The 13,727-nt window shown below is 46.4% G+C and overlaps 1 protein-coding gene across 2 annotated transcripts in view; it reads left to right on the top strand.

Moving 5' to 3' along the window:
- Positions 1–2,375: 2,375 nt before the first annotated feature.
- Positions 2,376–13,727, top strand: part of LOC105472423 (mediator complex subunit 1) — a 48,708-nt gene continuing 37,356 nt past the window's right edge. The window contains exons 1-3 of one of the 2 annotated variants that reach the window (XM_071083062.1): positions 2,376–2,621; positions 6,598–6,704; positions 11,204–11,282. In XM_071083062.1, the coding sequence (XP_070939163.1) occupies positions 2,597–2,621; positions 6,598–6,704; positions 11,204–11,282 (211 nt within the window). In that variant the 5' untranslated portion in view covers positions 2,376–2,596. Of the gene's footprint in view, positions 2,622–6,597; positions 6,705–11,203; positions 11,283–13,727 lie in introns of those variants that run through there. The other variant, XM_071083063.1, reaches the window with a different exon arrangement.

Genomic DNA, 13,727 nt, shown 5'->3' with positions numbered 1-13,727 from the left:
CAGTGGCCGGATCTCAGTTCACTGCAAGCTCCGCCTCCCGGGTTCACGCCATTCTCCTGCCTCAGCCTCCCGAGTAGCTGGGACTATAGGCGCCCGCCACCTCGCCCGGCTAGTTTTTTGTATTTTTTTTAGTAGAGACGGGGTTTCACCGTGTTAGCCAGGATGGTCTCGATCTCCTGACCTCGTGATCCGCCCGTCTCGGCCTCCCAAAGTGCTGGGATTACAGGCGTGAGCCACCGCGCCCGGCCACTTTTCTTGTTTAATGACATTGCTTTTTTTTTTTTTTAGACGGAGTCTTGCTCTTGTTGTCCAGACTGAAGTGCAATGGCACGATCTTGGCTCACCGCAACCTCCACCTCCCGGATTGAAGCGATTCTCCTGCCTCAGCCTCCCCAGTAGCTGGGATTACAGGCATGTGTCACCACACTGGGCTAATTTTTTGTATTTTTAGTAGAGATGGGGTTTCACCATTTTGGCCAGGCTGGTCTCGGCCTCCTGACCTCAAGTGCCCGCCTCAGCCTCCCAAAGGACACTGCTCTGTTATCTTCTAGAGTAGAACTTTTCCAATGGTGTGTTTCATCTGCATTTTCAGATGACAAATAACTTCTCATTCGATTGTGTAACCAGAAGTTAGTAAAGCTTATTTATAAGCTTTATAAAGTTAAAAATGTACTAGCAACACTTAGTACAGACATTTATTTTTTATTTGTATAAAAAGTTTCCATGAGAAAGTGTAGTTGGGTATCTGGCATTGGTACTTAGGGCATAATAATTAATGAAAAAAATTTGAGCCCCTGTGATTACAGTGAACAATCATATTTTCAGAACTCTAAATAAGATTAGCCTATCAAAGGCTAGGGTTGTGTTTTTATGGTTGTTTATTTGTCTGAGACAGCGTCTTGCTCTACCACTCAGGCTGGAGTGCAGTAGCATGATCTCGGCTCACTGCAACCTCTGCCTCCGGGATTTAAGCGATTCTCCTGCTTCAGCCTCCTGAGTAGCTCTGTGCCTGGTCGTGTTTTCATGTTTGTATTACCAGTTCCAAATATACACATATTAGGACTCCACAGATGCTTACTAAGTGAAGAACACTTAGTTTGAGGATAGCAAATTATACAGTTTTTTCTTTTTTTTTTTGAGACAGAGTCTCACTCTGTCACCCAGGCTAGAGTGCAGTGACATGATCTCTGCTCACTGCAATTTACGCTTCATGGGTTCAAGTGATCCTCCTGCCTCAGCCTCCTGAATAGCTGGGATTACAGGAGCGCACCACCGGGCTAATTTTTGTATTTTTCGTAGAGACGGAGATTTACCATGTTAGCCAGGCTGGTCTCAAACTCCTGACCTCATTTGATCCACCTGCCTCGGCCTCCCAAAGTGTGGGGATTACAGGCGTGAGCCACTGCGGCCAGCCAGAAATAGTTTTGAAACGAAAAAAATGAGAAAAGGGGAATGAACTGTGCTAGTCTCGCTTTGAACATCATGTTACAATGCGCCACTATCTTTTTTTTTTTTTTTTTTTTTGAGACGGAGTCTCGCTCTGTCGCCTAGGCTGGAGTTCAGTGTCACGATCTCCGCTCACTGCAAGCTCCGCCTCCCGGGTTCACGCCATTCTCCTGCCTCAGCCTCCCGAGTAGCTGGGACTACAGGCACCTGCCACCACGCCCGGCTAATTTTTTTGTATTTTTGGTAGAGACGGGGTTTCACCGTGTTAGCCAGGATGGTCTCGATCTCCTGACCTCGTGATCCGCCTGCCTCGGCCTCCCAAAGTGCTGGGATTACAGGCGTGAGCCACCGCGCCCGGCCGCGCCACTATCTTTCTTAGGATGTAATTACTGCATCTAGTATCTCAGGTTAAACTTATTTTTCATAAGACATTTCTGATACCGATACCCTTTGAAATGCTAGTCTTGGCCGGGTGACTAGCCAAGGCGAAACCCCGTCTCTACTAAAAATACAAAAATTAGCCAGGCGTGGTGGCGGGTGCCTGTAATCCCAGCTACTAGGGAGGCTGAGGCAGGAGAATCGCTTGAACCCGGGAGACGGAGGTTGCAGTGAGCCGAGATCGTGTCATTGCACTCCGGCCTGGGCGACGAGAGCAAGGCTCCGTGTCAAAAAAAAAAAAAAAAAAGCCAGTCTTTAAGTACAGCGACATGTTAATTAATCAGTTAATTTGCGAGTTAACTGCTAAAATAAAATAAACAAAAAAATGCCGGTTTCCGAAGGGAGCTGAAAGCTACATACAGCGGCGTGAGGCCTGAGACAACTCAGATCAAAGAAGACAGGGCTGAAAGAAATCTCGCGAGGCCCACGCATCGACCAATATTCGCGAGATTTCGATGCCCTGTCCTTTTCCTCTTTCTGGCAGGACCACGGTTTATCTCGCGAATTTTGGGAAGTTCCGTTGGGGAAGATGGCGGCGGCCTCGAGCACCCTTCTCTTCTTGCCGCCGGGGACTTCAGACTGATCCTTCCCGCGAAGAGTAGGGACTGCTGGTACCCTGCGTCCTGGAATCCCGAGCCAACTTGTTTCCCCCGTTAGTGGTGGGGAAGGGCTTATCCTTTTGTGGCAGATCCAGTCTCTCGCCGCCTTCAGGATGAAAGCTCAGGGGGAAACCGAGGGTAAGTGACTGAGGGGGAAAGGAGGGGGCGGGACACAACTGGGGGAGCCAGTTTGTGAGAGAAGGTTCTTGCAGATGTCCCATGGGGGCCACTTGAGGGGCACAGAGTCCGGGAGAGGGAATGTGTATGAGTTTTAGATTGTCACTATACCCTCCTTGATGACTATAGAGCTTCGACTTTGGGGTGATGGGGACTCTCAACTTCTGTGAAGATTTCATGCTCGGCTAGGGCACTTTTGGCCTAAAGTGGTGCGAGACGGGGCTAGTGAATACAAAACCAGCTTACATCTCCTTCCAGAAGAGACGCCCGAATAAATTTAGGGCTGTGTGTAAACGTACTGGAGACTATTTTGGCATGAATGAAATGATTAATTCCTTGTATTTATTAGCAGCCAGCGGCTCCCTACAATGTCAAGTGTTCAGATCCTGTACTGTTGTGTATTTTTAAACTGTGCTGAATTTCATTCTTTTATTGACCGAACTAATAACTGCAGAAAAACAACTTTCCTGGGGAACTTTACTAAGATTTTCTAAAGTTCCACACTCTGGCTTAGATGCTTCCTTGGCATTTTGGGCATAGTTCTGTTGATACAGTGAGCTGTGTTATTGTTTGTTTATCTCCAGTTTACTCTGAGCTTTGCAGATTAGGGTCCTTGCCTGATTCATTTTTATATAGTTTCTGGAACGTAATAGTCGCTCAAAAAATCTTGGAGCATCGAAGTGCAAATATTTATCAGCAGGTTTCTCAAGAAAAACAAGGAGTGTGTTTTGGAGGAGAGGTCGAAAGGTGAGGCCCCGCGGGAGCAGTGACTCACATCTGTAATCCCAGCGCTTTGGGAGGCTGAGGCTGGAGGATCCCTTGAGCCCAGGAGTTCGAGACCTGCCTGGGCAACATAGTGAGGCCCTGTCTCTACAAAAAAATGAAAAATTGCCGGGCGCCGTGGCTCACGCCTGTAATCCCAGCACTTTGGGAAGTCGAGGCGGGCGGATCACCTGAGGTCGGGAGATTGAGACCAGCCTGACCAACATGGAGAAACCCTGGCTCTACTAAAAACACAAAATTAGCTGGCTGTGGTGGCGTATGTCTGTAATCCCAGCTACTTGGGAGGCTGAGGTGGGAGGATCACTTGAACCCAGGAGGTGGAGGTTGTGGTGAGCCAAGATTGTGCCATTGCACTCCTGCCTGGGCGACAAGAGGGAAACTTCCTCTCAAAAAAAAAAAAAAAAAAAAAAAAAAAAAAAAATTGGCTGGGCGTGGTGGCTCATTCCTGTAATCCCAGCATTTTGGGAGACCAAGGTGGCGGATCACCTGAGGTCAGGAGTTCAAGACCAGCCTGGCCAACATGGTGAAACCCTGTCTCTACTAAAAATACAAAATTAGCCCGGCATGGTGGCATGCCTGCAATCCCAGCTACTTGGGAGACTGAGGCAGGAGAATCACTCAAACCCAGGAGGTGGAGGTTGCAGTGAGCCAAGGTGGTGCCACTGGACTCCAGTCTGGGCAACGAGAGCAAAACTCCCTCTCAAAAATATAAATAAATAAATTAAAAATAAATAAATAAATAAAATAAAAAATAAAAAAAATTAGGGCCAGGTAGTGACTCAAGGATGTAGTCCCAGCACTTTGGGAGACCGAAGCAGGCAGATCACTTGAGCTCACAAGTTGGAGACCAGCCTGGACAACCTGGCAAAAGCCTGTCTCTACAACAAATATAAAAATTAACTAGGCATGGTGGCACAAGCCAGTAGTCTCAGCTACTTGGGAGGCTGAGGTGGGAGGATTACCTGAATCCTGTAGGTCAAGGCTCCAGTGAGCCAGAATTGTGCCACTGCACTCCAACCTGGGTGACAGAGCGAGACCCTGTTTCAAGGAAAAATTAGCTATAGCCCCAGCTACTCTGAAGGCTGAGCTGGGAGGATCACTTGATCCTGGAGCATGGGAGGTCGAGGCTACAGTAGACCTTGATTGTGCCAATGCACTTAAGCCGGGGCTGCAGAGTGATGCTCTGTCTGAAAAAAAAAAAAAGAAAAGAAAAAATGTACTCCTCAGGTGCAAGGGGAGAAGGGTAAAAATGGAAACTTTGTGAAGTAGGAGTTTTTGTCTGGTTTGTTCACTGCTGTCTTTTTAGCAATTTCATTTATTCTTTTTCTTTTTTTAAAAAATTTTCCTCTCTAACCCAGTTCAATAACTTTTTTTTGACACAATGTCTCCATCTGTTGCTCAGGATGGAGTAAGTGGTGTGATCAAGGCCCATCTCTGAAGCTTCGACCTCCCAGGCTAAGGTGATCCTTCTGCCTCAGCCTCCAGAGTAGCTGGGGACTGACTATAGGCACATGCCAGGAGGCTTGGCTAATTTTTTTCTTTTTCTTTTTTTTTGAGACAGAGTTTTGCTCTTGCTAATGCTGGAGTGCAATAGTGTGATCTCGGCTCACTGCAGCCTTTGCCTTCTGGATTCAAGCTATTCTCCTGCCTTAGCCTCCCAAGTAGCTGGGATTACAGGCATGCACCACCATACCAGGCTAATTTTGTATTTTCAGTAGAGACAGGGTTTGGCCGGGTGCGGTGTCTCAGGCCTGTAATCCCAGCACTTTGGTAGGCTGAGGTGAGTGGATCATCTGAGGTCAGGAGTTCGAGAGCAACTTGGCCAACATGGTGAAACCCCGTCTGTACTAAAAATACAAAAATTAGCTGGGTGTGGTGGTACATGCCTATAATTCCAGCTACTAGGGAGGCTGAGGCAGGGGAATTGCTTGAACTCGGGAGGCGGAGGTTGCAGTGAGCCAAGATTGCAGCACTGTACTCCAGCCTAGGTGACAGAGCAAAACTCCATTTGAAAAAAAAAAAAAAAAGTAGAGATAGAGTTTCACCATGTTGACCACGGTGGTCTCAAGCTCTTGACTTAGGTAATCTGCCTGCTTCGGCTTTTTAAAATGCTGGGGTTACAGGTGTGAGCCACTGCGCTTGGCCTGATAAATTTTTTTTTTTTTAAAGTAGTGACGAGATCTTGTTATGTTGCCCAAGCTGTAGTTGAACTCCCCAGCTTAAGTATTCTCCCATGTTGGCCTCCCAAAGTGCTAGCGAGGATTACAGGTGTGAGCCACAGTGTCTGGCCTCCCCAGCACTTTTACTAGTGCTTGAGGTCGGGTGTGGTGGCTCACACCTGTAATCCCAGCAGTTTGGGAGGCCGAGTGGACGGATCATCTGAGGTCGGGAGTTCGAGACCAGCCTGACCAATGTGGTAAAACCCCATCTCTACTAAAAATACAAAATTAGCTTGGTGTAGTGGTGCGTGCCTGTAATCCCAGCTACTTGGGAGGCTGAGGCAGGAGTACTGCTTGAACCTGGGAGGAGGTGGAGGTTGCAGTGAGCTGAGATCACGCCATTGCATTCCAGCCTGTGCATCAAGAGTGAAACTTCGTCTCAAAAAAAAAAAAGTTTAGATAGAAAACAGTCCAGCTGTATGGTATTCCTTACATCAGACCTATAATTTGTGTGTCATCTTGCCATGAAAAATGTCTTCTTTTTTTTTTTTTGAGACTGAGTCTGGCTCTGTCGCCCAGGCTGGAGTGCAGTGGCCGGATCTCAGCTCACTGCAAACTCTGCCTCCCGGGTTTACGCCATTCTCCTGCCTCAGCCTCCCGAGTAGCTGGGACCACAGGCGCCCGCCACTTCGCCCGGCTAGTTTTTTGTATTTTTTTTAGTAGAGATGGGGTTTCACCGTGTTAGCCAGGATGGTCTCGATCTCCTGACCTCGTGATCCGCCCGTCTCGGCCTCCCAAAGTGCTGGGATTACAGGCTTGAGCCACCGCGTCCGGCCTAAAAATGTCTTCTTTGGATATTTTGAAGTAAAATGATTTTGGAAAATATTTTAACTGAATTCTTACTGAGATGAAGTGTGGGAATTTATTTTGCAAGGAAAACTGTGGATAGTCTTGATAGAATAGTTACTGATGACGTTTTCTGATTTGAATCGCAGAGTCGGAAAAGCTGAGTAAGATGAGTTCTCTCCTGGAACGGCTCCATGCAAAATTTAACCAAAATAGACCTTGGAGTGAAACCATTAAGCTTGTGCGTCAAGTCATGGTAAGGATTGTGGTGAAGTGGGTAAAGTGTTTTGCGTAGATAATTATTCTTAATACGCTAAGTTCCTCATGTAAATGTATTCATACTATCTTCATAAAACATCTGAATACATGGTGGTTTCAACTTTAGGAGTCTTATTGTATCTATACTACAGGTTGAATATCCCTTATCTGAAATGCTTGGGCCCAGAAGTGTTTCAGATTTTGGATTGTTTTGAATTTTGGAATATTTGCAAATACATAGTGAGATATCTTGGGGGATGGGACCCAAGTCTAAACACAGAATTTATGTTTCATACACCTTATAGATATAGCCTGAAGGTAATTTTATACTATATATATATATATATATATTTTTTTTTTGAGGCGGAGTCTCGCTCTGTCGCCCAGGCTGGAGTGCAGTGGCCAGATCTCAGCTCACTGCAAGCTCCACCTCCCGGGTTTACGCCATTCTCCTGCCTCAGCCTCCGGAGTAGCTGGGACTACAGGCGCCCGCCACCTCGCCCGGCTAGTTTTTTTGTATTTCTTAGTAGAGACGGGGTTTCACCATGTTAGCCAGGATGGTCTCGATCTCCTGATCTCGTGATCTGCCCGTCTTGGCCTCCCAAAGTGCTGGGATTACAGGCTTGAGCCACCACGCCCGGCCTATTCAATATATTTAATAATATATTTAATACTTTTGTGCATGAAACAAAGTTTTTTTATTTTTTATTTTTTTATTTTGAGACGGAGTTTCACTCTTGTTGCCCAGGCTGGAGTGTAATGGACCGATCTTGGCTCACTACAACCTCTGCCTCCCAGGTTCAAGTGATTCTTCTGCCTCAGCCTCCTAAATAGCTGGGATTACAGGCATGGGCCATCACGCCTGGCTAATTTTTATGTTTTTAGTAGAGATGGGGTTTTTCCTTGTCGGTCAGGCTGGTCTTCAACTCCTGACCTCAGGTGATCCACCTGCCTTGGCCTCCCAAAGTGCTGGGATTACAGGTGTGAGCAACCATGCCCAGCCGTTTTGACTGCATTTTGATCATGACCCTGTTATATGAGGTCAGGTGTGAAATCTTTGATGGCATCATTGTGAATGCTAAAAAGGTTTTGGATTTTGGAGCATTACAGATTTTTGATTTTCTAATTAGGTCTGCCCAGCCTGTACTAGAAGAGTTTTTGATTCATTCTTTTTTTTGAGATCGGGTCTTACTTTGTCATCTAGGCTCAAGTGCAGTGGCATGATCATGGCTCACTGTAGCTTTGACTTCCCAGGCTTAGGTGGTTCTCCCACTTCAGCCTCCCAGTATCTGGGACAACAGGTGCATGTAACCATGCCTGGCTAGTTTTTTTTTTTTTTTTCCCTTTGAGATGGAGTCTCACTCTGTGGCCAGTCTGGAGTGCAATAGTGAGATCTCAGCTCACCGCAACCTCTGTCTCTCGGGTTCTAGTGATTCCCCTGCTTCAACCTCCCAAGTAGCTAGGACTAGAGGTGCACGCCACCATGCCTGGCTAATTTTTTGTATTTTAGTAGAGATGGGGTTTTACCGTGTTGGCCAGGATGGTCTCCATCTCCTGACCTCGTGATCTGCCTGCCTTGGCCTCCCAAAGTCCTGGGATTACAGGCGTGCGCCACTGTGCCCGGCTGTACAGCTAGTTTTTTACATTTTTGTAGAAGTAGGTTTTTTTTTTTTCTTTTTTTTTTTTGAGATTGAGTCTTGCTCTGTCCCCCCGGGCTGGAGTGCAGTGGTGTGATCTCGGCTCACTACAAGTTCCGCCTCCTGGGTTCACACCATTCTCCTGCCTCTGCCTCCTGAGTAGCTGGAACTACAGGTGCCCGCTGCCATACCCAGCTAATTTTTTGTATTTTTAGTACAGACAGAGTTTCAGCGTGTTAGCCAGGATGGTCTTGATCTCCTGACCTCGTAATCTGCTGGTCTTGGCCTCTCAAAGTGTTGGGATTACAGGCGTGAGCCACTGCTCCCAGTCAGAAATAGGTTTTTACCATGTGGCCCAGGCTGGTCTCAAACTTGTGGGCTCAAGTGATCCACCCACCTTGGCCTCCCAAAGTGTTATGATTACAGTGTGAGCCACCATGCCTGGCGGATTAATTTTTTTTTTTTTTTTTAAGATGGAGTCTCCGTCTGTCGCCCAGGCTGGAGTGCAGTGGCAGGATCTTGGCTCACTGCATCCTCTGTCTCCTGGGTTCAAGTGATTCTGTACAGCTACTCAGGAGGCTGGGGCTCCCGCCACCATGCCCAGCTAATTTTTGTATTTTTAGTGGAGATGGGGTTTCACCGTGTTAGCCAGGCTGGTCTCAAACTCCTGACCTTGTGATCCACCCACTTCAGCCTCTCAAAGTGCTGTGATTACAGGTGTGAGCCACTGCGCCTGGCCCAAGTTGTCATTTTTATTCCTTAAGGCAACCAAATTCTAGCTTGAAATATGTTCTGTAAATGATACTGTCATTAGAGAGACATTGTGAGATAGAAGGATTCCAGGTGGCTATTAAGGCCCTCTGTTTGGGTACCCACTATCTTGGTTTGGTCACCATGACTTCCCATGTCTACTTGTCAGTTTTGCAGATTCAGAAACCTAATTTTATTGGTATGTTAAGGTTTTATAGAGTTTTCGTGGCCGGGCGTGGTGGTTCACACGTGTAATCCCAGCACTTTGGGTGGCCGAGGTGGGTGAATCACCTGAGGTCAGGAGGTCGAGACCAGCCTGACCAACAAGGTGAAACCCTGTCTCTACTAAAAAGACAAAATTAGCCAGTTGTGGTGGCAGGTGCCTGTAGTCCCAGCTACGCAGGAGGCTGAGACAGGAGAATTGCTTGAACCCAGGAGGTGGAGGTTGCAGTGAGCGGAGATCACGCTACTGCACTCCAGCCTGGGCATCAGAGCGAGACTCCATCTCATAAAACAACAAAAAAAGAGTTTTCAACAACTGACATACTATATGCTTATTTATTAATTTATAACAAAACGTTTAGTTTTCCAGTTTTCATAATACTGGTATTCATTGACCAGAGCACCTCTTCTCCTGTCAAGAATCAAGAGATTGGCCGGGCGCGGTGGCTCAAGCCTGTAATCCCAGCACTTTGGGAGGCTGAGGCGGGCGGATCACAAGGTCAGGAGATCGAGACCACGGTGAAACCCCGTCTCTACTAAAAATACAAAAAATTAGCCGGGCGCGGTTGTGGGCGCCTGTAGTCCCAGCTACTCGAGAGGCTGAGGCAGGAGAATGGCGTGAACCCGGGAGGTGGAGCTTGCAGTGAGCCGAGATCGCGCCACTGCACTCCAGCCTGGGCGACAGAGCGAGACTCCGTCTCAAAAAAAAAAAAAAAAAAGAATCAAGAGATTTCAGATTATTAATAAATTACTTTGTTTTGTAAGGGAGAATTAGAGCAGTGAGATAGATTTATTTGCAACATGGAAAAGCCTGGAAAACTATCCTTATACCAGAAAATTGTTCACATTTTTAGGGAATGGAATGTTTTTCAGAGGGAAACTTCTTCACTGGATAGCATTAGGAAAACTGGGCTAAGTTTTTTGTTCTTTGGAAGTCCCTTTTCTGGACTACATGTTCTGTGTCTTTTCTGTTTCTTTTTTTTTTTTTTCCAAGACAGATTCTCGCTCTGTTGCCAGGCTGGAGTGCAGTGGCACGATCTCAGCTCACTGCAACCTCTGCCTCCCAGGTTCAAGCGATTCTCCTGCTTCAGCCTCTTGAGTAGCTGGCACTACAGGCATGCGCCACCACACCCGGATAATTTTTGTATTTTTGGTAGAGACGGAGTTTCACCATGTTGACCAGAATGGTCTCGATCTCTTGACCTCATGACCTCATGATCCACCTGCCTTGGCCTCCCAAAGTGCTAGGATTGCAGGCGTGAGCCACCGCACCCAGCCTACATGTTCTATTTTTTAGAGTCAATCTCATTTTCCTAAAATTTGGTTGTGTTTCTCAGATTACATGCAAATCACCTTGTTAAATTTGTACACTACCAAATCTCCTGAGCCATCTTATTTAACTGTTTATATCTTAGCATATAGTCACTTCCACAGGAGGCAGATCTCATCTATTACATTTTGATTCTTCCTAATATTTCTGTAAAGGTTTTCTTGTTTTAGATGTGGAAATATGTTTTTCTTTTTCTTTTTTGTTTTTAACTAAATAGAAACAGGATCTCTCTATCTTACCTTGGCTGGTCTCGAACTCCTGGACTCAAGTGATTATTCAGCTTTGGCCTCCCAGTGTGCTAGAATTACAGGCATGAGCCTGTGCCTGGCTGAGGAATACCTTTTTCTACACTCATGTATATGGATTTTTCTTCCTTTGGTTGGATGGACAGAGTAACACTTGTAGATCAGTGTTACTCTATATAGTCTACAAAGTCTGTAGCCTATATTGAGTCTATAGACTGTCCTGCAATATTACTACTAGGATAATGTGTATGTTTACCCAAAACACTGTTGGCCTGGTTAATTTTCACCTCAAATGTTTTCCCACTTGACACAGGAGAAGAGGGTTGTGATGAGTTCTGGAGGGCATCAACATTTGGTCAGCTGTTTGGAGACATTGCAGAAGGCTCTCAAAGGTTTGTAAACGCTTTTGAAATATGCTGATTTCACAAAACCCCCAGTTTAAGAAGGACCATTTATACTTAGACTTGAAGTATAAATTGAGGTAGGTCTACTTTATATACTAGATATTGCTCTTGCATTCATTTATGGAGTTGGAATGAGCTTTTTGCTATAGTTTGAAACATTTATTTTCGATCCTGTTTTGGAGGATGTTAGAGATTAAAAGATAAATGATGAAGGGTAATATAAGATACCTGGGGAGGTCGGGTGCGGTGGCTCACTCCTGTAATCCCAGCACTTTGGGAGGCTGAGGCGGGCGGATCACAAGGCCAGGAGTTTGAGACCAGCTTTGGCCAACGTGGTGAAACCCCATCTCCACTAAAAATACAAAAATTAGCCGGGCATGGTGGCGGGAGTCCCAGCCTCCTGAGTAGCTGTATAGAATCACGTTTTTAGTATCTACTAAAAATACTGTCTCTACTAAAAATACAAAATTAGCTGGGCGTGGTGGTGGGCACCTATAATCCCAGCTTCTTGGGAGGCTGAGGCAGGAGAATAGTGTGAACTGGGGAGCCGGAGGTTGCAATGAGCCGAAATCACACCATTGCAGTCCAGCCCAGGCAACAGGGTGAGACTCTGTCTCAAATAAAAAAAAAAAAAAAAAGAGATACCTGGGAAAAGTTTTTTTTTTTCCGGTTTTTTTTTTTTTTTTTTTTGAGACGGAGTCTTGCTGTGTTGCCCAGGCTAGAGTGCAGTGGCACAATCTTGGCTCACTGCAAGCTCCGCCTCCTGGGTTCATGCCATTCTTGTGCCCCAGCCTCTGGAGTAGCTGGGACTACCGGCACCCGCCACCACGCCCGGCTAATTTTTTTCTATTTTTTAGTAGAGATGGGGTTTCACCGTGTTAGCCAGGATGGTCTCGATCTCCTGACCTCGTGATCCACCCGCCTCGGCCTCCCAAAGTGCTGGGATTACAGGCGTGAGCCACCACGCCCGGCAAAGTTTTTTTTTTCTTCACATGTTTTTTTCTGATTAATCTCGATAAGAAGATGGACTTTTTTTTTTTTTTTTGAGACAGAGTTTCACTCTTGTTGCCCTGGCTGGAGTGCAATGGTGGAATCTCAGCTCACGACAACCTCTGCCTCCTGGGTTCAAGTGATTCTTCTGCCTCGGCCTCCCAAGTAGCTGGGATTACGGGCATATGCCATCATGCCCGGCTAATTTTGTATTTTTAGTAGAGACAGGGTTTTTCATGTTGGTCAGGCTGGTCTTGATCTCTCAACCTCAGGTGATTCACCCGCCTTGGCCTCCCAAAGTGCTGGGATCACAGGTGTGAGCCACTGCACCTGGCGACGTTTTTTTTTGTTTGTTTGTTTTAAGACACAGTCTCACTCTGTCTCCCAGGCTGGAGTGCAGTGGCACAATCTTGGCTCACTGCAACCTCCACTTCCTGGGTTCAAGCGATTCTCCTGGCTCAGCCTCCCAAGCAGCTGGGACTGCAGGTGCATCCTACCATGCCTGGCTAATTTTTTGTATTTTTAGTAGAGATGGGGTTTCACCGCATTAGCCAGGATGGTATCGATCTCCTGACCTCGTGATCCACCTGCCTCGGCCTCCCAAATTGCTGGGATTACAGTCATGAGCTACCATGCCTGGCTAGAAGATGGACATTTTACTCTAAAAAGATTTTTACGATGTTTATGGAGCAAATTTCCGGGAAAATAAATGTAAAATATAAGTCATGAGCTTGATTATTCATGCTTATAATGACTAATTCTATTTTTTGGGAATAAGGAAAGTAAAAACAGATTTTACTTTGATCCACTGGAAATGAACCTAATTCAGCTGAGGTTTTTTTTTTTTTTTTCTTCTTTGGAGACGGTGTCTCACTCTGTCGCCTAGGCTGGAGTGCAGTGGCGTGATCTCTGCTCACTACAACCTCCGTTTCCTGGGTTCAAGTGATTCTTCTGCCTCAGCCTCTTAAGTAACTGGGATTACAGGTGCCCATTACCACGCTCGGCTAATTTCTGGATTTTTAGTAGAGATGGGGTTTTGCCATGTTGGCCAGGGTGGTCTTGGACTCCTGACTTCAGGTAATCTGCCTGCCTTGGCCTCCCAAAGTGTTGGGATTACAGGTGTGAGCTACTTTGCCTGGTCTCAGGAGTGCAATGGTGGAATCTCGGCTCACCACAACCTCTGCCTCCTGGGTTCAAGTGATTTTTCTGCCTCAGCCTCCCAAGTAGCTGGGATTACAGGCATATGCCACCATGCCTGGCTAATTTTGTATTTTTAGTAGAGACTGAGTGTTATTTTTTTTTTTTCTTTTTTTTTTTTTTTTTTTGAGACAGAGTCGCTGTGTCACCCAGGCTGGAGTGCAGTGGCGCCATCTCTGCTCATTGCAACCACTGCCCCCTGGGTTCAAGCAATTCTCTTGCCTCCACCTCTTGAGTAGCTGGGAT

Source organism: Macaca nemestrina, chromosome 17, assembly GCF_043159975.1.
Source record: "Macaca nemestrina isolate mMacNem1 chromosome 17, mMacNem.hap1, whole genome shotgun sequence".
NCBI lineage: Eukaryota > Metazoa > Chordata > Mammalia > Primates > Cercopithecidae > Macaca > Macaca nemestrina.
This window is presented reverse-complemented; position numbering and strand designations above follow the sequence as displayed.